This window comes from Ovis aries, chromosome 18, assembly GCF_016772045.2.
Source record: "Ovis aries strain OAR_USU_Benz2616 breed Rambouillet chromosome 18, ARS-UI_Ramb_v3.0, whole genome shotgun sequence".
NCBI classification, from domain to species: Eukaryota; Metazoa; Chordata; class Mammalia; order Artiodactyla; family Bovidae; genus Ovis; species Ovis aries.
In genome coordinates this window covers 30,446,619-30,472,439 of record NC_056071.1, presented here as the reverse complement: position 1 = coordinate 30,472,439, position 25,821 = coordinate 30,446,619, and the positions used below count along the sequence as shown (strand labels likewise).

The 25,821-nt window shown below is 47.5% G+C and overlaps 1 protein-coding gene across 2 annotated transcripts in view; it reads right to left on the bottom strand.

The window, feature by feature from the left end:
- Nucleotides 1-5,893: 5,893 nt before the first annotated feature.
- Nucleotides 5,894-25,821, bottom strand: part of HMG20A (high mobility group 20A) — a 119,492-nt gene continuing 99,564 nt past the window's right edge. For both annotated transcript variants that reach the window (XM_060401734.1, XM_060401735.1), the window contains one exon: nucleotides 5,894-25,342. Coding sequence is in view for 1 of the 2 variants with exons in the window: in XM_060401735.1 (XP_060257718.1) it covers nucleotides 25,329-25,342 (14 nt within the window). In the remaining variant the exon portion in view is untranslated. The remainder of the gene's footprint in view (nucleotides 25,343-25,821) is intronic.

Sequence of the window (25,821 nt, the reverse complement as noted above, 5' to 3'; positions counted from 1 at the left end):
TTTCCACCAGTGATGGAGTTGTGGGCTCCTGACAGCCACATGTGGCAGCCAGCTGGGAGGAGAATGGGAGTTGGGGCGTGATCCCTCATCTCCTCTGGGGCCCCCTCTCAACCTTTCCCTTCCCCCAGCTCTGCTTGTGATATGACCCAAGGGGGGCCTGGTCGGCTGAGGTGGGAAAGGAATGTTGGTGCCTCTCGGGGAGCCTTCCTCAGCCTAGGAGGGTCTAGGTGCGAGCCCTCGAGGACTTGGCTGTTACTGGGCCCTGCAGGAGTACTAAAAACTATTAGCCGGCAGACAAAATGCTCTGGAGGCCCAGGAAGCCCACCGTGGAAGGCTGCAGCTAGGTTTGCTTGGAATTTAATGAAGGGCCCAAAGCCCAGCATATATATCACTCTATGCTGCATATGCCTCATACTCTGCCCCCACCCACCAGGCCTTCTGATTATCTGACCCCTGGCCCAAGGAAACACAAGCCCAGGGAAGGAAAGGGCTTGCCTGTGGCCACACAGCCCTGGAGTTTGGAGGCCTGGCTCAGGCTACCCTAGTAATCCCGACAGGGCAGCTACAGCCCAGAGGAGGCTGCTACCTGCAGCCCAGGCAAGACAGCGTGTGCAGAGTGGGAAGTGGATATCACCCTGCAGGTAAGGCTGAGACCAGTGGGTTCTTGGGTTGAGTGTCTCCCCATCTGCTTACTAGCTGTGTGACCCTGGAGAAGCGTCTAAACATTCCTGGGTCCTGGTCTTCTATTTGTAATAAGAGCATGGTCATACTTATCTCTCAAGATCGCTATAAGGGGTAATCCCCTGGTGGTCCAGGGGCTGAGACTCTGCGTTCCCACTGCAGGGGCCTGGGTTTGAGCCCTGGTCAGGGATCTAGATCCAGCATGCCACAAATAACAGTTCACGTGCCAATACTTAAGATTCCCCATGCCAAGACCCAGCGAAGACCCAGCACAGCCAAAAATAAAAGATTTCTGCAAGTGTGTCAGGGAGTATGATCTTGTCGCCTCCCCAGAAGCAGCCCAGCCAACATCAGATGCTGCAGCGAGTTCTGGAGCCAGACATCCTGGCTTCCCACTCTGGCTTGGTCACTTACCAGCTGTGTGGCCTTGAGTAAATTACTTAACCTCTCTGTGCCTCATTTTCCCAGCTGTAAAATGGAATTAATGATAGCCTCCCTTCAGTGGATTGGTGGGAAGATAAATGAATTCATCTATTTAAAGCACGTAGGCTAATGCCTGGCACAGGGTATGTGTTAAGCCTGATCACAGCACAACTCCAGGGGGCGCCTTTCACATACACATGAAGTACAGCTCACAGCATCCCCACCCTGATTATTTTGTCTTCCTCCTACTGCCTGCCCTCCCTCAAGTGAGAGTGGGTGAATGGAGGCTGCCAGGCCGCCCCGTGGGCCGGGTCCCCAGGGCAGACCCTTGCCGGCTCATCCCGGCCATCGATCGGCCAGCCACCCATGCAGGCAGCAAACCAGATGGGCACTTTTAACAGCTTTTTAATGTGATGGAGCTCACTGAGCTTAGAGAGTAGGGGCACGTCAGGGGAGGCAGAGGAAGCTTTCAAGGTCAGCCAGCGTCAGCCTGACCTTGAAGCCGCGTCCCCTCCCGGGGAACAGCCCAGCCAGCTCTGGGAACCGCCAAGCCCAAGGCTGTTGCGACTGGGACCCTGGGAGTTTCTCATCTGTCAAGGAGGCCCCAGGGGGCCTCAACTGGAGAAAAGTATTAAAAAGAAAAAAAAGCAGCAACGAAGAGGCGTTAAATGGATTAAAGAGGCAGGTGGCTGGGGGACTAGGGGCAAAGACATGTGAGGGAGAGGAGCCACAGAGCCCTCTGCCCAAGGTTCCGATGTTGGCTTCCACTTCTTCTGTCACACGCCAGGAAAGTCCCCCAAGCAGAAGAGGCTGGCAAGATAAATGACTTCCCCTTCATCTCATCGCCTTCTCACAGTCTCCTCAGCAGGACAGCTCTGCTTGCTTTGTCCTGTAGATTAATAAAAATCAGGGTCGGCTCCCTGAGAGATGGCTCAATTATCAGCTTCCCCCACAGAGCATCTGGCTCCCTGAGGGCAGGAATCGGGTGGCCCCCGCCCTTGCAAAGTGGGGCCACTCGCCAGGCCATCCTGCTCCCTTCCCAAGGCCTGCACACTCCCTGGAGAGGGCAGGCATTCTCCAGAGACAGCTTAGCACCTTCACTGGGCTCCCCCACAGGCTTGTCTGGGCAAGACGAGACCTTGGCCTTTCCCAGCTGCTGCTTGGAATCAGGTCCTCGGCCGTTGGCCTCAACTCCTCCGTGTGCTCCAAGCATCTTACAGCTCGCGTAGTACTGCTGCTCCTGTTGTTAGCCTCGTAAGGAGGCGGCTGTCACAAGTCCACTTTACACACAAGGAAACTGAGGCTCAGGGGTTTGGGACAATTTGATAGAGTTGCTAAGCCAGTGGGCAGGGGAGAGGGGAGTTGAAATTCAAATCTGAGGGTTGGTTCCCAGGCCGGAACACAGCGCTCTCAGTGGTGGGTCAGGTTCCCAGGGACCCCAGAGAGAACAAGGGCAGGGGTGGCCCCCTCCCAACTTCCTTCTGCCCAGAGTCTGGGCCGTGGCCAGGGTACCGTGGGGAAGGAGGGCCAGGCCCCTTCCAGAGAGATGTCATGGGAAACTCAGGGCTTCAGACATCCCTGGGTGTCCACCCCACTCCAGCAAAGCCCAAAGGGATGAGGGGATTTCAGGCCCCGCAGAAGGCTCACTGAGCTGGGAACCAGGCAGCCCCGTTCGTGCCCCAGCTCTGCCCTAGACTAGGAGAGGCCTTGAACAGGGGAATCTCTGCCCTTGGTTCCCCATCTGTGAATCAGAAGGTGAGGAGTGTGAGGAGTGTGGACTAGAAGATCCCCCTGGCTCACACACAGAGGATTTGGCCCTCCACTCTAAACTGGCCTAGGTAGAGGAGCTGAGCCCACTGCCCACAGCGTAGGAATTCAGCATAAGGACTGGGGGTGGGAATTCAGGGACTAGGGTCCTGGCAGCAGGCTGCAAGCCATCTGCAGAACCCAAACTTTCCCACAGATGCAGCCCAGCCCCCCAGAGCAGGCCCCACAGTTCCCACTGCAGCTCTTCCAAGAGGAAACCGCAATGCGTGCAGAAGCCAGGCAGAAAATAAACAGAAAGCAATGTCCCTAGGACCTTGAGGCCCTGGGCTCAGCCTGAGGCAGCCCAACAGAAGGCAGCCACAGCCAGAGTAGATTCCCACTGAACCTGTCCGGACTAGCCTGCCCGCCCTCCCACCCCCACCACCACCCCTGCAAGAGGAGTCACTGCCTCCCTGCCTCCGGCTCGGACGTGCAAAATGCTCTGCTTCCCACTATGAGCCAGGGGCCGAGAGAACAGGCTGTGTATCAGCAGATGGAGTCAGCCTGGTGCTAACGCACTGGATGGGGCAAGCCTCATCCCTCCCTGGGCTTCACTGTTCCCATCTGAACAATGGGCGCAGCACATCAGCTGCTTTCTAAAGCCCTTCCTGAATGCTCAGAATTTGATCATAGAAGCTGGCACAGGGAAGTCGGCTAAGAAAGGAGAATAGAGGGGTCTGCCTGAGGGACTCTATCAGGAGGGCCCGGCATGGGCATTTAATCTAGGCCTCCCCGTCCAAATCTAGTTGTGCAGATGAAGAGACCGAGGCTTTCCCAGGCCAGCCACACCGAGATGGAGTTGGGAGTTCCGATTCCAAGGTTCTGAGCCCAAGGCCTTGAGGAGATTCTGGCAGGCCCTGTCAAGCACAGGGCAGGCTGGGTGGTGGGCAGAGCAGTGGGGTGTGGACCAGTTTGTCCCCGTCCTCTTCTGCCCCTCCCCCCAGCTTTTCTCCCAGGGCCTGGCCTCTGGCCGGGCTTCTGTTAAGTGGAGGAGGAAGTGAAGGCGGGCAGGAAGTCAGCTGACCTCCGCAGGACATATTCCTCCAGGGATGGGGTTGGGTGAGCAAAGGATGTGGGGGCATCTCTCTTCCCAAGCAGACACAGAGCCCCCAGTCCTACCCCCCACCTCTGCCACCCCCCACCACTTGTCACTGCCCGGATCATCCCTGGCCCTCCAAAGGACATTCACAAGCAGCCTTCTGAGTAGCAGAGTCCCAGCCAAAGTCCCTCAAGTGGACAGCACTCTCATTCCTGGGCCATCCTGTCATGGAGGACAGTCATTCCCATTTGACCACAGGGGACACCAGACTCACCAGTTTCACAGAGTTGATGAGGCTCCAGCCTTCAAACTCCAAGTTCAGGTCTGAATCTACGCAGAAGGCACCTGCTTCAGCACCCAGCCCAGGCCCAGCAGACACAGAGAAGTTCTGCCTGCATCACTCCTACCTGGGCTCAGATCTTTCCAGCGCGTGTCTTTCTGCCTGTCTCTGCCCCTTCTCTCCCACCGCCTCCCCCGACCCCTGAAAGTCCCCTTCTTGGGACTTTCATAGGACACAGATGCAGAGCACACGGACTTACGCCCCTAGGGAGGCTGTGGGCTGCCGCTACTATTTCTTGCTGAAGTTCCTGCTGCCCTGGAGTCAGGGCAGCCCTCAAGGCCTCGTGGACACAGGGTGGCATGGTCACACAGCCACAGAACTTGGAGCTAAGAGCCCTTCTCCCTGCTGAGCAGGCTAAAGCCTTAATCCCCTTACACAAAGCCCGCTGAATCCTTCCTGGGGGGAAGGAGGTGGGGGCACAAATTGGCTTATTTCACTGATGCAGAGAGGCTTGCTGCCATGAGGGCCAGCGGTTGCATCCCTGCACGTGGCTGCAGGCTCCCTCTCACCAGCACACACATCCCTCACTCCCCGTTACCCACCCCCACTCCCGGCACCCAGGCCTCCAGGGACCCTTGCAGTTAGGAATACGGGGATTCCACACTGGTGCCTTCCAGGATGGCTATCTGGGGATGGACAGGTCTGGGATGCCAAGTTCATAAATTGACCTGATGGTTTAGCCTAGGGATGGGTATCTGATAGGAACTGCTGAGGAAGACACAGTCTAAGAGTAACATACACACTGAAAATACACACTTCCCAGAAAATGGTGACATGGGGGATGCTTTTGTTCAGTCCCTTCATCCACTTTCCATACCCCTGTGCAGAGGCCTTCCTGGTCAGAAGAAAAATGTTTAGCAAACTCTCTTCCAATAAAATTTCAGACCAGCCAGAGCCAGAGTAGCCTCAAAGGAAGAGACAGCAACGGATGGCAATTTAGGCATTCTCGAAAGCGATCATTTTTAAAAGAGAGAGAGAGATGCTTTGGATCAGTAATCGTTTCTGGTGTTCTTAAAAGCCCAAGGTTATGTTTCTACCAATGTATGTGAGTGAGGGCAAGACAGTGTTGGTATCCACAGAGGGAGGCAGGCAGGGCCTTGGTAACACAGGTCCACACAAAGACTTGCACAGGAAGATCCGTAGCAGGTTCATTCGTAATAATGAATGAAGTAACCCCAAACTAGGAACAACCCCAGTGTCCATCAACATTGGATAGATCGTGGTACATTGATACAGTGGAATACTACTCAGCCGTCTAAAGGAATGAACCGCTGATGGGTGTAAGCACATGGAGGATTTGCAGTCATTATGCTGAGTTTGAAAGCAGCCAGGCACCAGTGAGGAGAACTGCCTGATTCCACTGGTATGAAAAGCCGTAATGGGTTTGGTGATCGGAATCAGAAGACTGGTCACCTCAGGGCGGAAGAGGAGGTGATAGGAAGGGGGCAGGAGAGAACTTTCTGGAGCGATGTGGCAGAAGCATTCTGGATCTTGACTGGGGTGGTGGGTGTATGTACGTGGACCACTGTCTAGGTACCCTTAAGGCTGCATAAAGATTTCATCCCCATAAATGAACATGTAAATAATAATATGAGCACGCCAAGTAGCATTTAGTCTGTTGAATCTTTATTTGAAATAATTGTAAATGTACAGCAAAGTTGTAAGACCAAGCCAAAGAACTCCCATTTGTCCTTCACCCAAATTCTTTAACAATTAACATTTACATTTATCCCACCATTCTCTCTGTATGTATATACACATATTATTATAATTGCAATATATACAAGTATACACAAATATGGGCTTCCCTGTGGCTCAGTGGTAAAGAATCCTCCTGCATCACAGGAGACACGAGAGACGTGGGTTCGATCCCTGGGTCGGGACGATCCCCTGAAGGAGGGCATGGCAGCCTGCTCCAGTATTCTTCTCTGGAGAATTCCACGGACAGAGGAGCCCGATGGGCTACAGTCCATAGGTTTGCGAAGAGTCGGACACAAATGAAGGGACTGAACATGCATGCGCTTATATGCATATACGGGGTTTTTTCTGAGCCATTTGAGAGTAGCCTGCCTAATCATTTTGAGACTCATCCATGTAGTTGCATGTATCAGCAATCCATTGTTTTTTATGGCTCAGCAGTGTTTCATTGTATCAAAGTACCAAAGTTTACCCATTGGTGATGGACATTAGGGTTGTTCCTAGCTTTTGGTTAAGCCTGCTGTGAATATTACCTCCCAACAGTTCAGTGCATACTTTCCAAGAACAAGGATATTTCCTTGTTTCTGTTATCAAAATTGGAATATTAACATTAATAAAATATTACCTAATCTATAAACCTTCTTATTAAAATTTTGCTATTTGTCCCAATAAGGTCTTCTATTAAAATTTTTTTTTTTTTCTGATCCAGGATGGGATCCAAGATCACAATTGCATTTGGTTGTCACGTCTTTTTAGGCTCATTTGATTTGGAGTAATTCCTCAGCCTTTCGTTGTCTTTCCTGAGCTTGACATTGCTGAAGAGCACAGGCTGGTTATTTTAATGAGCGTTCTCCACTTTGGGCTTGTCTGGTGCTTCCTCATGATTGGATTCAGGTTATTAATTTTTGGCAAGATTGTCACAGAAGTGACATTATGTTCCTCTTGGCACATCCTCTCAGGAGGTATCTGTTGTCCGTTTGTTCTGTTCCTGGTGATACCAACTTGGGTTGCTGGTTAAGGGAAGGTCTACTGCCATAGAATTATGACTTTTCCAATTGTATTTAGCAAATATCTGGGGGAGAATCACCTGAAGACTATGAACATCCTGTGTATTAGACTTTTCATCCACTAAATTTAGTGTTCATTGACAATTCTTGCCTGAATCAATTATTACTATGATGATGGCTAAATGTGATTTTCTAATCCCATAATTTCCTCTTTATTAGTCAAGTGTTATTATAAGGAAGAGCTTCCTCCTCCATGTATTTATTTATATTCATTACATTATATTTGTATCAACTCATAAATTCTTATTTTATTCACTGGGTCATCATTCTTTCCTATCACTATTTATTTTGATGCTTCCATAGTCCCAGATTTGGCTGCTGGGAGCCCCCTCAAACTGGCACCTGTGTTTTTTTGACATTTCCTAGTTTTTTTCTGAGCATTTCCTCACTTTCAGACTCAGCATGTACTTCCCCAGGAATCAGCCATCTGCCAAGGAGCCCTTGTTTATTTTAGCAGAGAATGGTCCAGGAAGTAGAATATCCATAACCATATCTATTCTAGTCAAAGCTATGGTTTTTCCAGTAGTCATCTATGGATGTGAGAGCTGAACTATAAAGAAAGCTGAGCACTGAAGAATTGATGCTTTTGAATGGAGGTGTTGGAGAAAACTCTTGAGAGTCCCTTGGACTGCAAGGAGATCCAACCAGTCCATCCTAAAGGAAATCAGTCCTGAATATTCACTGGAAGGACTGATGCTGAAGCTGAAACTCCAATACTTTGGCTACCTGATGCAAAGAACTGACTCATTTGAAAAGACCCTGATGCTGGGAAAGATTGAAGGCACGAGGAGAAGGGGACGACAGAGGATGAGATGGCTGGAGGTCATCATCAACTCGATGGACATGAGTTTGAGTAAACTCCAGGAGTTGGTGATGGACAGGGAGGCCTGGCATGCTGCAGTCCATGGGGTCGCAAAGAGTCAGACACGACTGAGCGACTGAAATGAATGGAACTGAACTGATATCTATTTTAATGTCTATTTATAAACTCATGAGCTCATATTTGTTACATCCTAGAGGAACATTCTTGTCTTCCCTGTTGCCATATTTGTAATTCACTTCTCCAATGGCAAAAACTTAGATCCATGACTTTCATCACATTTATTCATTTGTCCAGTCCTAGAACACAAAGAAAGTCATTTTGGAATTGATCACCTGAGCAGAGACATTACTTTGCCAACAAAGGTTCGTATAGTCAAAGCTATGTTTTTTCCAGTAGTCATGTATGGATGTGAGAGTTGGACCATAAAGAAGGCTGAGCACCAAAGAATTGATGCTTTTGAATTGTAGTGTTGGAGAAAACTCTTGAGAGTCCCTTGGACTGCCAAGAGATCACACCAGTCAATCCTAAAGGATATCAATCCTGAATATTCATTGGAAGGACTGATGCTAAAGCTCTAATACTTTGGCCACTTGATGCGAAGACCCAACTCATTGGAAAATACCCTGCTGCTGGGAAAGATTGAAGGTGGGAAGAGAAGGGGATGACAGAAGATGAGATGGTTGGATGGCATCGCTGACTCAATGGACAAGAGTTTGAGCAAGGTCCAGGGGATGGTGAAGGACAGGGAAGCCTGGCATGCTGCAGTCCATGGAGTTGCAAAGAGTTGGATATGACTGAGCGACTGAATAACAACAGGCACTGTGAAGAGCAAAACTGCTAACTTGAGTCTGATGTTTTTGCAGCCCTTTTTTGTCCTTCGTCTGGGTGTGCTGTGCTGTCCTGTCCTGTGCTTAGTCGCTCAGTTGTATCCAACTCCTTGCGATCCCATGGGCTGTAGCCTGCCAGGCTCCTCTGTCCATGGGGATTCTCCAGGCAAAAATACTGGAGCGGGTTGCCATGCCCTCCTCCAGGGGATCTTCCCAGCCCAGGGATCGAACCCAGGTCTCTTGAATTGCAGGCGGATTCTTTATTGCCTGAGCCACCAGGGAAGCCTTGTTTGGGAGTATGTAGTCAAAATACTGTGTTCAAAACCTTTTTAAATTATGCTTTTTTTTTCTCCTCCAGCATGGTTATGTTATTCACTTGAAATACAGTTAGGTTTGTTTATGTATGTATTTCATTTTAGGAATTTCCCCCATCTTTTATTATTGTTGCTGCTGTTGTTGTTATTATTATTATTATTTGAGTACATAAAGCTTTAACATGGTTCCCAAAGTCAATTCTAGTCCAAAAAGTTATGCTGAGAGCAATACTTATAGCCCTCCCACCCCGTTCCCACCCAACCTCTGAGGGTAGTTGATCTCATTAGTTTACCCTTCCTGTATTTCTTTTTGAAAACACAGTCATATAAAATTTCTTACTTCTCTTTCTTTCTGTCATGAAAATTTAGATGCTATAGGTATATTTTTGACTTTGAGTGTTTCATTTAACGTCACATCTGGGGATCACTCTGTATCAATTTATGGAGATTGTCCTCAGTTTAAAAAAGTTCGCTTGTTTACTGAGAGTAACATACACACAGAAAATGGTATTAGAAGTTAGGGATTGCTTTTTTAAAATTAATTAAGCTATTTTAATTGGAGGATAATTACTTTACACTACTGTGATGGTTTTTGCCATACATCAACGTGAATCAGCCATGGGTGCACACGTGTCCCCCACCCTAAACCCCCCTCTATCTTCCTCCCCAGAAGGTAGGGACTTCTGGAGTACTGGTTACCAGGGTGGCGGTGGGGGTTCACTTGATTAAGTTTTGCCTGGTTTGAATGCTGTATATAAATGGGTTCACATAATGTTCACTCTGTGGTTCCTGCTTCTTTTGCTTAGCATTATGTTTGGGACATTTATCTACCTGTTTCAATGCAGTTGTCACTTGTCCATTCATATCGCTGTTTAGAATTGCACTGTATAAATATGTTAAAATACTTTTATCCATTATATTGTTAATGGGCATTTGGGAATTTCCAGGTTGCTTTTTGCTTTATGGCTAGTGCTGCTGTGAACATTCTAGTACCTAGACTGTGTTTGGAACATAGGGGCAGAGTTGCTGAGTTATCAGGTATGCACATGTTCAGCTTTAGCTGCTGCTGTTAAACACTTTTGTAAAGTGCTACTGTACCAGTTTACATTCCTGCCAGCCATGTGTAAGAGTTCCAGTTGTTCACTTCTGCTCCCAGTTCTACTAACATGTGAGTTTTCTTCCTCACACCAGCAATTCTGTGACACCAGCTGGGCCATCCATAATTCAACTCAGTTCTGACACTATCTCCTGGAGATAGCATCAGATCCCCAGGGGTTAGGGGCTGAGTCCTACAAGACTGTTCCTACCACCCAGTCTCAAGTTCAGTGCTTCCAACCTGCTGACTACAGACTGGAGGAGGTTCCAATGCCCCCTCCGTGGTTTGATTAATTTCTAGAGCAGCTTACAGAACTCAAAAAATCATTTGTATTGTCCAGTTCCTAAGTCACGGTAGACTCTTTGCAACCCCATGGCTAGCCCACTAGGCTCCTCTGTCTATGGTAGTCTCCAGGCAAGAATACTGGAGTGGCTTGCCATACCCTCCTCCAGGGGATCTTCCTGACCCAGGGATTGAACCCGAGTCTCCTGTGTCTCCTCCATTGCAGGTAGTTTCTTTACCTACTGAGCCACCAGGGAAGCCCCCAAAACATTTACTAACTAGATTATTGGTTTATAATGAAAAGGCTTAACTCAGGAACAGCCAGATGGGGAGACAGAAAGGGTAGGGTGACATGGGGGAGTGCGCAGAACTCGCGTGTCCTGGGAGCGCTGCTCTCCCTGTACTGCCACATGACCACCATACAGAAGCTCCCTAAATCCAGTCCTTTGGGGTTTTTATGGGGATTTCATGACATAGGCCCAGTTGGTTAAATCTCTGGCTATTGGCAATTGAACCTAATCTGTAGCCTCTTTCTTCTCTCTGGAGGTTGGAGATAGGAGAGGGCAATAGGGGTGGAGAATGGGACTGAAATGTCTAACTCTCTAATTACGTGTGGTTGCTTCCTCTGGTGACCAGCCCCTATCCTTCAGTGATCCCAGGCACTTTCCTAAAGTCACTTCAATAACATAACAGAAAACACGTGTATTCCTCTCATCCTTGGAAATTCTAAGGATTGCAGAACTCTGTCCTAAGAACAGGACAAAGATTAAATATATATTACTTATTAAAAATCATACTATCACACTCACCAACATCAAACAAAGACCACATTTCCCCTTTATCATCACCAAACTGGCCTTCTGTGAGAAGCAGCCTGGTATGATGAAGGGGCTCTGGCCTTGAAATCAGAAGACCTGGCTCTGCCAACCCTAATTGGCTGAGTTGTGTGATCTTGACTTATCTAAGCCTTAGTTTTCTTCTCTGCACAATGGGAATAATGGCCCTCGTCCTGCTTTTGCGACAGACACCAACTGGCATCAGAAGTGGTGGAGTCTCCAGGCCACTTTCGCCCAAGCCTGGCTGCCTACTTCCTGGGCACCGGCTGTACATGAGACAGAGATACACTTACCCACATGCCAGTCCTATGCCTGTTCCTGTCCTGGGTCATTTTCTTCCATCAATGGAATCTTGTGGATTCCTCCACCAGAAAGCTTCCCTGATCACCTCCATCTTTCTTCTTTATAACGGAGAGCCTAGACCAGAAAGAGCAAGGCTTGAACCCATTTGCCTTTGGCTGGCTCCACTGCTTGTGATCTAAGGCTGTTTTCCAGACACAGGGCTGGGGACCTGAGGACCGCCTGCAGCATCTCTGGGGCAGTTTGCAAACTGCTGCTTTTTGGTGCAGTGCTAGAGGAAGTCATCCAAGTGCGGTAGCATATGAGAAATAGACAAGTTATCTTTGCATAACACAAGTTATCTTAGAGCAAGCAACTGCCACATGCCTTTGTGTCAGTGAAGAAAACAGAACACCCCCCAAGCAAGAAACCCGAATCCCTCAGAGAGCCCACGGGAGGAGTGTGTTCCCACCTTTCTATTCCTCAGCTCACCTGTATGTTCGGACCTGGGCCAGGCTTAGGTTTAGAAGCTCTGCCCCTGTCATCTGTTAGGAGGGATTGAGCGTGGCACTGTGCAGGCCCTAAGTGGGGTTCTGAAGTGTGTTCTTGCCACAGATGCAGAGGGCCTTGTGGGGAAGCTGAAACACAGACAAAAACGACTGAAAACTACGTTCCAGCAGAGGCCCAGATGGCCTTTAACTAGAAAACTGAAAGCGAAGTCGCTCAGTCGTGTCTGACTCTTTGTGCCCCCATGGACTGTAGCCCACCAGGCTCCTCAGTCCATGGGATTTTCCAGGCAAGAGTACTGGAGTGGGTTGCCATTGCCTTCTCCAGGGGATCTTCCCAACCCAGGGATTGAACCTGGGTCTCCTGCATTGCAGGCAGATGCTTTACTGTCTGAGCCACCAGGGAAACCCCAAAACTAGAAGGTGGATGGCTAATGGGGATCAGCTAAGAGGTAGGAAAGTGTTCCAGGCCCAGGTTACAGCCTTAGTGCAGACACAGAGCTGGGGACCTGGGCATGTTCATGGGATGAAGGATGAAAGCAGATGGTGGTTCTATCACCAAGGGCCTTGAAAACCTGGCTGATGAGGTGAGATCTTATCCTATGGGTAACGGCCAGGGAGATCTGCAAGGAGATTAAACCAGTCACTCCTAAAGGAAATCAATCCTGAATACGCACTGGAAGGACCGATGATGAAGTTGAAGGCCCAGGCCTCTGGCCACCTGATGAGATGAGCCAGCTCATTAGAAAAGACCCTGATACTCAGAAAGATTGAAAGCAAAAGGAGAATGGGGCAGCAGAAGATGAGATGGCAGGATGGCATCACTGACTCAATGGACATGAATTTGAGTCAACTGGAAGATAGTGGAGGACAGCCTGGTGTGCTGCAGTCCATGTGGTCACAAAGAGTCAGACATGACTGAACAATAGCAAAAAGGCCAGAGAGCTACTGGTGCTTTTGAGGCGGTGGGTACGGGGTGACATAATCAGAGGTGATCACACACGCTCACCTGTGGAAGGCCCTGAGCCAACAGTCTCCCCAACTTGCTTCCACCATTTGAGCTCTCTTCCTTAGGAAGACAAAGACTTTTCTGGCACCAAGAGGCCCTGCTAAAGGAAAAACTCTAGATATCAGTGCAGACTTTGATGTGATTGGCTACTCAGCCTGTGATCCTTGGAAAGCTGATTCCAGAGGCCAGGTCCAAACTGTGTGTTTGTGAGACTTGCTGTTGTTCAGTCACCCATTTGTTTAGTCACTCAATGACTGACTCATTGTTCAGTCATTTCCAACTCTGTGACCCCAGGGACTGCAGCATGCCAGGCTTCCCTGTCCTTCACCATCTCCCTGAGTTTGTGAGGGTGGGCGAAGGAAGTGTTTGTTAATCATCAGCCAGTGCCAGTCAGCACGCTCAGTGTCCTATGTTCAATATTTCACTGTTTGTAACAGCTCTAGTAGAAAGGGATTAGTCCCATTTCACAGATGAAGAAACTGAGGTCTGGGGCAGGCTAAATTATCCACGCAGTGAGTCTGTCCACACAGCCTGCCCCTGTGATGATGCCCCAGGCAAAGTGTGTGTGACTCCCTCCTCCAGAAGTCCGGTGTGGAGGGAAGTCTGAGCCTAGCGCCTACTTGGCCCCTGTAGTACAGCCCCAGAGCCTCCAAATGCCCTTCCCCAAAGAGCTACCCTGGTGATCTCCCCAGCTGAGTGCGCCTGCCCAAAAGTGCAGGGTTGCAGCCTTTTCACAGCACAACACAAGACGTCAACAGGAAAAGGGAAATTGTGTTCAAATGAGACACAATCTTCTTGATGTCCCTGGGGTCCTCCCCCTAAAGGAGCACTTTCTGCAGTGTTTTATGCTTTTAAAAAATGCTGCCACATAATTCTTCCAACTGCCAAGTTTGTGAAACGATATTCTCAGCACTGTCTTCAAATAGCGGACACTGGGTGTCATTTCACTCAAAGGGCTGGATTCTCTGGCAACTTGTTCAACAAGCTCTTAAATATCTGCTATGGTTGATGTATGACAAAAACCATCACAATATTGTCAAGTAATTATCCTCCAATTATAATAAATAATTTTTTTTAAAAAAAGAAAGCCTATACAGCAAGGAAAAAAAGAACTACTCTGCTCTGGGCCTAGCACCGTGCTAGGATGTGAAACTCCGTCTGGGTGTGCAATGGGGGAAGATGGACACTCTACAGGGTTAGAACAGTAGCAACAGAGGCCTGGGGTGAGCCATGATTAGCTCTTCAGTGATGGGCTGGGTAAGGTGGGAGGAAGGATTCAGGGCCCTCGTGGGGAATTCAGACAGGTAGGTGGCCTGGACCAGGCCTTCAAGAAACATGGTTTTCTAGGACGGAGGTAAAGGGTGACAGTGGGGAAGGGAATTGTGGTCTAAAGACTGGCTTGAGTGGAGAGGAGAGGAGAAAGGGTTAGGAAGTGTGGGAAAGTGAGATGGCCCTTCTGGATGGGCTGTGGGAAACAGCCGCAGGCCCGCAGCAGCGCCCCTCCCAACGCCCTGCCTGAGTTCCCTTCACTCACAGCCTTACTCACAACCTTTATAGACTCTTGCGGTTTCCCACACAACCAAGCTGTTTCATACCTCTGAGCCTTCGCTCGCACTGTCCCCTCTTCCTAGGATACCCCCATTCTCTTCCTCTTCTTCCTCTAAAGACACTGTCTGATGCTCAGCCTGGTCTTCACCTCCTCACAAACCTCAAACTGAGAGCCGTGCCTCCTTGGGCCCCATCCCTCCCTGGTCACGGGGTTGTTTGTTTTCTCATCTGTCTCCCTCCCTGGATGGTGAGTGACTTTGGGGAAGGAGTTGGGTGTTGGCCCCACAGTGAGTCATGAGCAGAGGGATGGTAAGCCAAAGAGCTGGGGAAATTCACAGCATTGATGATGCAGCTGCGTCCATACTCCAGCTTCTGTTTCTTCTGCCACCATGTAAAAGTCATCTATTTTTCATCAAAAGAGAAAATGAAATCAGAGAACCATCAATTCCTCTAATCTGTTTTCCTAAGCAGCATTTAGACTCTGCCGTGGTAACTAGGAGGTCCTAAGTGACCTTATGGCAGAAAGTGAAGAGGAACTAAAAGCCTCTTGATGAAAGTAAAAGAGGAGAATGAAAATGTTGACTTAAAGCTCAACATTCAGAAAACGAAGATCATGGCATCTGGTCCCATCACTTCATGGGAAATAGATGGGGAAACAATGGAAACAGTGTCAGGTGACTGCAGCCATGAAATTAAAAGATGCTTACTCCTTGGAAGAAAAGTTATGACCAACCTAGATAGCATATTCAAAAGCAGAGACATTACTTTGCTGACCAAGGTCTGTCTAGTCAAGGCTATGGTTTTTCGAGTAGTCATGTATGGATGTGAGAGTTGGACTGTGAAGAAGGCTGAGCGCTGAAGAATTGATGCTTTTGAACTGTGGTGTTGGAGAAGATTCTTGAGAGTCCCTTGGACTGCAAGGAGATCCAACCAGTCCATTCTGAAGGAGATCAGGCCTGGGATTTCTTTGGAAGGAATGATGCTAAAGCTGAAACTCCAGTACTTTGGCCACCTCATGCGAAGAGCTGACTCATTAGAAAGACTCTGATGCTGGGAGGGATTGGGGGCAGGAGGAGAAGGGGACGACAGAGGATGAGATGGCTGGATGGCATCACTGACTCGATGGGCATGAGTCTGAGTTGGTGATGGACAGGGAGGCCTGGTGTGCTGCGATTCATGGGGTCGCAAAGAGTCGGACACGACTGAGCGACTGAACTGAACTGAAGTGACCGTGACACCTTAGGCTTTCCCTGTCTAGGTGTGAAGCCACCTCTTCTCTGAAGCCCCATCCTGGATGGTCCGGTCACAGATCTCTAAGCCACAGGTGGCCACCTCACGGAACCCAGGGGCCTCGGAGTTTTCTCTTATCTTCACATCTTTAATGAGACCCAGCATTCCCCAAACCCCGTCCCAGCTCTCTGTCCTCTAGCTCTCCACTTTCAATTTCTCAGTTTCCTCCACAACCTTGACTCCACAGACCAGCTACATGTTCCTTCTGAAACCTCCACCTCATTTTCCAAAATGGTAGCCTCAGGTTCATGCAGATATGTTCCATTTCGCCTGCAGTATCTTTCTTTTCTTTTCTTTTTTTTGGCCACACTGCATGGCATGTGGAACTTCCCTGACCAGGGATCGAACCCCCACCCCCTGCAGTGTCAGAGAGGAGTCTTACCCACTGGACCACCAGAGAAGTCCTTTAAACTTAAAAAGTTTAAATTAGTTGCTAAACATTTGAAAATCAATGGATTTGCATAAGTGAATTCAGTTTATAATAACTTTTCAAGCTGTACACTTAGAATTCATGCACTTTTCTGCATGTATACTTCAATTGAAAATGTTTTACTCTACAGATTCGTATTCAAAACCCTGATTCCCACCTCTTTTGAACACTTGGTAGGTCTGCACTGCTGGATCTCTATTCTACGTGAGCTCTGGCTGCAGCTTCCTCCACCAAAAACGCCACTTGCCCCTTTTCCCCATAGTCTCCACCACGTTATTCCACTCACAGCCACTTTCCTCATTGTGTTCCTGCCCCTAGGCTTGGCATTCGAGCCAGTTCTCTTTGTGTGCTCCAAACTTTTATTTCTCACTGCCTCCTGGATGTGCTATGGGTACCTCAAACTCAGCACATCATGATTGAACCCACATCCTTTTCCCCTGTGCCCTAAACCGCTCCTAAATGATGAATCATAGCCCACCCAGTCACCTGAGGCAAAGGCCTGGGCATCTCCGGGACTCCTGCCTCTCTCTCATCCTATTAACAATTCATCAACAACTCTCATGATTCTGGAACCTGCCTGGGCCAAGCCTCTGTAGTCCTTGGCTGGGACCACAGGAGCTAATGTGGCTGGATTTTCCTGCCTCCACTCCTGCCCATCAAGTCTGCTGAGCCCTTTGCAGCCAGAAAGGTCTTTAAAATACAACAGGACCATGTCACTTCCTGCTTAGACCTTTTCTGATGGCTTCTTTTTCTTGGGGAAAAAATCTAAACTCCTTATAAGGAAAAAAATCCAAACCCTACAAGGGCCTAGAACCAGGGTCTGTCTCTTTCCAGTCTTTTCCCACGCCCTCCCCTATTTTCTCTCCATACCATACATTCTCACCATATTTCAGCTCACTACCCTCCATATTTTTTTAGCTTTTTAAAGTAAGAGATATGATCTTTATATAGTAAACTGTATACATCTTATGTTACAGCCTGACTGATTTTTTTTCTCCAATTTTTTTCATTGTGATAAAATACATAAAAATTACTATATTAAGCATTTTAAGCATATAGTTCTACGGTATTAAATACATTCGCAATGCTGTATAACCATCACTACACCCATCTCCAAGACTCTTTCATCAAGTATAACTGAAACTCTACGCACATTAAACAATAAGTCCCCACTTCCCTGTCCTCCCAGCCCCTGGCAACCACCGTCTGCTTTCCATCTCCACGCTTTTGACTACTCTAGGTACTTCATAGAAGTGGAATCATACAGTGCTTGTCCTTTTTTTTCACTTAGCATGTCCTCCAGTTTCATCCGTGTCGTAGCACACTGCAGAATTACCTTCCCTTTTAAGGTGGAATAAAACTGCCCCATAAGTGTGACCGTGGTTTTCTTATTCATTCATCAGTCAATGGACACTTGGGTTGCTTCTATGGCTTCAGCCTCATTGATTTTTACGTATGTAAACAGCTATGTAATCACTACTCAGCCTGAGGCCCAGAACACTTTGATACTCCAGGAGTCTCTTCATGTTCTTTGGAGGCAAACCTACCACTCCTGGTCATTCAAACAACTTTACCATAGTTTAGCTTTGCCTGTTTTTGACTTTCATATACATGAAAGCATACAGTCTGTATCCTTTTCCATCTGAAATGTTTGCTCAATGTTATGTCTGTGAAATTCATCCATGTTGTTGTGTGTATTTTTAGCAGTTCACTCTCATTGCCATGTAGTATTCCACTGAATAAATAGCCACTATTTATGCATTCCATTGTTAATGGGAATTTGGGTACCATTATGGAATGAATTGTGTCCTGCCAAAATTCATGAATTGAATCCCTAACTACCAACGTGACTGTATTTGGAAATTGGGCCTTTAAGGAGGTTATTAGGGTTAAAAGAGATCACCAGGGTAGGGCCCTAATCCAACAGGACTGGTGTCCTTATAAGAAGAGGGAGAAGAAGTGGAAAGTAAAGACCAGGTGAAAACAAGAAGGCGGCAGTCTGTAAGCTGGAGAGAGAGGTCTCATCAGAAACCAAGCCCACTGGTACCTTAATCTTAGACTTCCAGCCTCCAGGACTATGAGAAAATACATTTCTGTTGTTAAAGTCACCCCGTCCATGGTATTCTGTTATGACACTCTGATTAGACTTATACAAGTAATTTCTAATTAGGATCCATTACAAACAAAACTACTTACATATTGATCTACGTGTGGAACATATAGAACAATATTTGGTAGACATAGACTTCCAGTACGTCCCCTACACACGAACCTTCAAGTTGCAGACTTTCAGAGATGTCAGTGTGTGTTTGCATGTCCAGTGTAGTGAGTTAGCTCACGTGTCTGGCGTCCGTTGCCACGTGCGTGCATCCTCTAAAAGCGGTAGTGCTTTGAGGTACTTTGCTGTGCAGTTCTGGGGAGAGTGGGCTTCCTTGGTGGCCCAGTAGTAAAGAATCCACCTGCCAGCGCAGGAGACAAGGGTTTGATCCCTGGTCTGGGAAGATCCCCTGGAGAAGGAAATGACAACTCACTCCAGTATTCTTGCCTGGAAAACCCATGGACAGAGGAGCCTGGTGGGCTACAGTCCACGGGGTCACGAGAGTCAGATGCAGCTTAGCGTCTAAACAACAACAACTGGTAGAGTACAGTAGTACTCTACCATCTCCCCCCTCCTCTTGCTCCTCTATCCAGGGAGTCTCCTTGCCGGTACACTTGATTCCAGACCCTGCATGCCAGCTGCTGTATTGTACTACTGTACTTTTCAAGGTACTGTAGTGTAAGATTTAAAATGTTTTCTATATTTTTGTGTTTGTTTGCTTTTTACCTATTATTTGTGTGAAAAGTATTACAGCCCCATTACAGTATAGTGGCATAAAGCTGATTGTGCTAGTTGACTACCTAGGCTGACTTTGCTGGACTTATGAATAAATTGGACTTAACGAATATGTTCTTGGAAAGGAACTTGTTTGTATGTAGGGGACTTACTATAATTCGGTTGAGTATGTTTTCACAAGTGGGTAACAGAGTAGATGCACTGGTAAAGAGAAAGAGAGGAAGAAAGAAAAGAGGGAGGGAGGGAAGAAAGGAGAGAGGGAAAAAAGAAAGGAGGGAGGGGAGGAGGGTGGAGGGAAAGAAGGGAGGAAGCAAAGGAGGAAAGAAAAAGAAAGAGAGCTTATTTTTTTTCACAAAACCACATTAAAACCAGGGAAGTCAGGATACTATAATACTACCAACTAATCTACGAATTCAGTTTCAACCATTATCCCAATACTGTCCTTTATATCAAAAAGGTCCAGTCCATGATCACATATTGCTTTTTTGTTATCAAGTATCTTTTGCCTCTTTCAGCCTGAGACAGTCCCGCAATCTTTACTTTCATGACTTTGACACTTGTGAAGATTACAGTCTGGTTATTTTGTAGAATGTCTCTCAGTGTGTTTATCTGATATCATTCACCTTTGGCAGGAAAGTCACAGAGGTGATGCTGTGTTCTTCCCTCTGTTGATGAGTGGCACCTGGTCAATTTGTCCCATTACTGGCAACATTAACTTTTAACACTTGGTTAAGATGGCATCTGCCAGGCTTCTCCACTGTTAAATTAATTAATAAGAACAACAAGTAAATATTTTGTGGAGAGAGAGTTTAAGATTATGTAAATATTCTGTCCCTCATGATAATTTCACCTGATAACTTTAACATCCATGAATGAGTCTTGCCCACACCAAATGTTTCTACAGTGGCTGCAAAGTCTGGTTTTTCCAATTCCATTATTCCTTCTACATTTATTAGTTGGCATTCTGCTCTAAGGAGGAGGCGTCTCTTCTCCCCATTTGTTTACTGATTTATTTCTTTACATGAATACAGTCTGATAGACTGTAATCAGTATTTATTTTGATGCTCAAATTGTCCCAGATCTGGGAATTTGGAGCACTTCAAATTGATTTCTGTGTCCTTTAAAATTCTTTTAAATTAAAAAAAAAAACATTGTGGTAAAACACACGTAAAATAAAATGTATCCTCTTGCCTGGAGAATCTCATGGACTGAGGAGCCTGGTGGGTTGCAGTCCATGGGGTCACAGAGAGTCGGACACGACTGAGTGACTTTACTTACTTACTTACTTCAGATATTTTAGTGTGAAATTCACTGGTATTAAGGGTATTTGCATTGTTGTGTCACTATGACCACCACTCATCTCCAGAACTCTTGTTTTAATCGCTGTTCCTTTTTGAAATTTTCGTTTGTTTTTGGCTGCACTGGGTCTTTGATGGGGTCCACGGGCTCTGCGTTGCTGCACACGAGCTTTCTCTAGTTGTGGTGTGCGGGCTTCTCACCGCGGCGGCTTCTCATTGTGCAGCACGGGCTCGCGGGCTCGCGGGCTCAGTAGCCGCAACTCTCAGGCACAGGCCCAGTAGTTGTGGCTCATTGGCTTAGTTGACCTGCAGCATTTGGAATCTTAGTTCCTGGGCCAGGGATTGAACTCGTGTTCCCTACACTGGCAGGCAGATTCTTAGCCACTGGACCACCAGGGAAGTCCCCTAGACTCCATCCTATAAAATTGAAACTCTGTCGTCATTAAACAATAACTCCCTTTTTCCTACTCTCAGCCCCTGGAAACCACCATTCTCCCATTTCTTTGACTCTGACTACTCTGAAAGTGAAAGTGAAGTCACTCAGTCGTGTCCGACTCTTTGTGATTCCATGGACTGTAGCCCAGCAAGCTCCTCTATCCATGGGATTCTCCAGGCAAGAACACTGGAGTGGGTTGCCATTTGAAATAATACAGTATTTGTCCTTTTATGACTGACTTTTTTCACTTAACACCATGTCTTTAAGGTCCATCCATGCTATCGCATGTGTCAGTTTCCTTCCTTTTTAAGTCTGAATAACACCCCACCATATGTATGACCACATTTTGTTTATCCATCCAATCATCAATGGGACATTTGAGTTGCTTTCACCTTTTGGCTATTGTGAATAATGTTGCTATGAACGTAAGTGTACAAATATTTCTTTGAGTCCCCTTCTTTCAAAGCTTTTGAGTATATACCAGAAGTGAGATTTCTGGATCATATGGTAACTCTATTTTCAATTTTTTGAGGAATAACCATGCTGTGTTCCATAACAGCTACAGGGACAGTCCGAGAGTGTTCCAACTTCTTTACATTCTTGCCAATACTTGCTATTTTTGTTTTTTCATAGTAGCCATCCTAATCCCAGTGGGACAGACTCTCATTGTAGTTTTGATTTGCATTTCTCTAATGAGCATCTTTGCAGGTACCTGTTGGACATTTGTGTATCTTCTTTGGAGCAAGTCTATTCAGGTTGTTTGCCTATATTTTAATTGGATTGTTTGTTTTGTTGTTGTTGAGTGTAGGAGTTCTTTATATATTCTGAATATTATCTCATTTCCTTTTGACATGTCCCCATCATTCTTTGAGTACTTTCCAACTGAAACTGTAAGATGTTTCAGCTGTTTATTTCCCCTGCCTCACCCTTGGGAGTAGCCATTTCTCCAAGGAGCCCTAGTTTCTTTTAGCGGAGAATGGTGTTAAGAAGCCTATCTGGGTTCCAGGTTTGCTCATTGCTCTTGTTGGGGAGGGCTGGGGGTGCTGTTTCCAGGCCCTGTACAGTGGCCAGAGCTAGAGAATATTTGCACGTGTGTACTTACATTTATATTTATTTCTGTATCCATATGTTGAAAACTGTAAGTCGTATCATTAACTCTATTTCTAATCCACCACTGGAGTCATTCTAGCTTCTTCCCTTTTCATATTTGCAACTTCTTTCTCCAACAGCAAGAACTCTGCCTCCCAACATCCTCAATATGTTAACCTATTGCTCAGTCCCTCTGTGTATAGCCAATCTCCTGACCCCAGCGGCTGCCACTTCACTTGGCCAACTCAAGGTTGCTTCACCGCAACCCTCCTGCCGCCTTCAACAAGTATCAGGAAAGGGGTAGGGACCCTAATGGCCTTTTGAGTGAATTCTGAATATTGTCACCCTGCTTATTTAACTTCTATGCAGAGTACATCATGAGAAACACTGGACTGGAAGAAACACAAGCTGGAATCAAGATTGTCGGGAGAAATATCAATAACCTCAGATATGCAGATGACACCATCCTTATGGCAGAAAGTGAAGAGGAGCAAAAAAGCCTCTTGATGAAAGTGAAAGAGGAGAGTGAAAAAGTTGGCTTAAAGCTCAACATTCAGAATACGAAGATCATGGCATCCGGTCCCATCACTTCATGGGAAATAGACGGGAAACAGTGGAAACAGTGTCAGACTTTATTTTTTGGGCTCCAAAATCACTGCAGATGGTGACTGCAGCCATGAAATTAAAAGACGCTTACTCCTTGGAAAGAAAGTTATGACCAACCTAGATAGTATATTCAAAAGCAGAGACATTACTTTGCCGACTAAGGTCCGTCTAGTCAAGGCTATGGTTTTTCCTGTGGTCATGTATGGATGTGAGAGTTGGACTGTGAAGAAGGCTGAGCACCAAAGAATTGATACTTTTGAACTGTGGTGTTGGAGAAGATTCTTGAGAGTCCCTTGGACTGTAAAGAGATCCAACCAGTCCATTCGGAAGGAGATCAGCCTGGGATTTCCTTGGAAGGAATGATGCTAAAGCTGAAACTCCAGTACTTTGGCCACCTCATGCGAAGAGTTGACTCATTAGAAAAGACTCTGATGCTGGGAGGGATTGGGGGCAGGAGGAGAAGGGGACGACCGAGGATGAGATGGCTGGATGGCATCATGGACTCGATGGACGTGAGTCTGAGTGAACTCTGGGAGTTGGTGATGGACAGGGAGGCCTGGCGTGCTGCGATTCACGGGGTTGCAAAGAGTCGGACACGACTGAGTGACTGAACTGAACTGAACTGATTAAATTATTGAGGAAGGAAGAAAGCAAGTGAGTGAGGACTGTGCCGGGTTTTAATGAGTGGGTGGACAGCTCCTGTGCATTTCTGCCCTGTGTAATTAGCTGAAAGCTCGGGGACTTGCCTTTAATGGCCCCCAGGGCTGTGACTTCACCTGTGTGTCACTGTTCCTGGGAGGCTCCTGGGCTGGCCCCTGGGGCAGGGATGCCCACCAGACTGTGATGACCCAGTCTGCTCTGGCTCTGCACTTGTAAGGCTGGATGAATGCTGGCAGCTGCTGGAGGTGGCGATGCTGCCCTGGGCCCACCTAACACTTGAACCCTACCCAGAGCCCCTGGACCTGTTAGGGTCAAGCATGTTGCTGGGGCCTTGGGCCTCCCCCAACCAGCTAGGGGAACCAAGTAGGTCTGTCCTGGGAGATCAGGTTAGAAACTGGAAGAGATTTATAATTGATACAGAAGCTCTTAGCTGAGCACAACCTCTTCACTATATTCACCACTCCCCACTCCCATGCATTTAAGCTTCACTTATAGGTCCAAATTGTTTATAGGTTCCACTCTCATCCCAGCCACGAGAATGTAAAAGGTTTTGCCTGCCATTGTATCCAGCCTTTCCACTAACACGGCGACCTGGTAAGAGGATGCGTGCTAAGTGGCTTCAGTCGTGTCCAGGTCTTTGGGATCCTGTGGACTTTAACCTACAAGGCTCCTCTGTCCATGGGATTCTCCAGGCAAGACTACCAGGGTGGGTTGCCATGCCCTTCTCCAGGGGATCTTCCTGATCCAGGGCTTGAACCCACATCTCCTGCATCTCCTGTATTGCCAGGCGGGGTGTTTACCACCAGCACCACCTGGGAAGCCTGGGAAGGAGAGCACACCTCTGTCCAAAAGAAGCCCTGCTCAGGCCCACCACTAGGTTTCAGTGATTCTTGGCAGCCAGGCCAACTCATGCCCGCCTGCCTCTCAGTCCAGGGAGGCCATAGGCATGAGAGCTCACTGAGACCTATCATGTGCAATGCCTTCAGGGTGCAAGGGGGAGAACCCTCACCCTCAGAGAACTCACCACAGTCCATTGGATGTCACAGAGCCCCTCCAGTCAGGAAGCAGAAGCCCTGCCCTGTTCACCCAGAGATGCCCTGCCAGGGACTAGGGCTGAGGGAGCAACACCCTCAGAGTGCTGAAAGCAGAGAAGGTGAGGGTGATAGAGAATCTGGCAGAGAGTCTGCAGAAAGGCAGATCAGGCTTTCCAACAGATGGCTGAGGTGCATTTAAGCAGGCCTGAACCGTATATAATTTGGGGGCCCTGAAAGAAAAATAATATGGCCCAGAATTGATACAGAATCTTGGAAGATGTCCTGAATCTTGAGCCTCCTTGGCTGACTTGGAAACCTCCCCTGGCTGACAGCACATCCTTACCTAGAGATTCCTGACTGTCCAGGACTCTCCGGGCCTCACCTCCTCAGGAAGACTTTCAGAGCTGCCTAAGAACCCGCCTCTCTATTCAGAGTATGTGGTTCTGTTCATTTTTCTCCCACCCCTTCTACAGTTCTTAAGGGCAGGTACTATGTCTTCCCTGGGCTTCCCAGGTGGCTCAATGTTAAGGAATCCGAGACACAGGAGATACAGTTTCGATCCCTGGGTCAGGAAGATCCCCTGGAGGAGGTCATGGCAACCCACTCCAGTATTCTTGCCTGGGAAATCCTACAAACAGAAGAGCCAGGTGGGTTATCGTCCATGGGGGCGTGAAGGGTCAGACACGACTGAGCATGCACGCACCTGGCACTGTGTCTTCCTTACATTGTCTCTAGTAGAAAGCAGGTGCTTAATAAGCATTACTAGAACAAATAGAAGAAAGGGAAGAAGCAACAAGATTTTGTTAAGGGGCAGAGATATTTTTATTTATTTAAAGTATTTAGCTTATTTGTCATTTTTGGCTGCTCTGGGTCTTCGCTGCTTTGTGCTTGCAGGCTTTCTCTAGCTGCAGCGAGTGCGGGCTACTCTTCTCTTGTTGTGGAGCACAGGCTCTTGGCACATGGCTCAGTAGTTGTGATGTACGGGCTTAGCTGCTGCTAGGCACGTGGGATCTTAGTTTCCCAACCAGAGATCTGGACCATGTCTCCTGCATTGGAAGGCAGATTCATAACCACTGGATCACCAGAGAGGTCCTAAGGGGAAAGATATTTTAAACTTTAATTATGTGCCAGGCAACTTGCATATGTTATTCTGTTCAAATTATCCCAACAACCCATTCTCTCTATCATATAGACGGGGAAATCGAGATTTGGGGAGGGAAGCTGCTTGTCTGACTTGCCCAGATAGTAAATGAAGGGGCCTAGGTTCCAAAGCACATGTTCTGTCCCCTTTTGGGTAATACAAAAGAATGGAGTCTCAGGCAAGAAGGAGAAGCTGGCAGAACACAGTCTACCAGAAAGGAGACTGACTCAGGGTCAGAAGGGGGAGCATGGGAACCAGGTGGGAAGGAGGGGATGGGAGCAGGTATGGAACACACACTCAAGAAAGAAGTGAGAAGATAATCGGAATCCAGCCAGGGAACTCTCCTAGAAAAATATGACTGCCTATGGCTCTGGAGTGACTGAGCTCAATTCAATTCTGAAAACTTGAACCAACATTTCCTGAGTGGCTG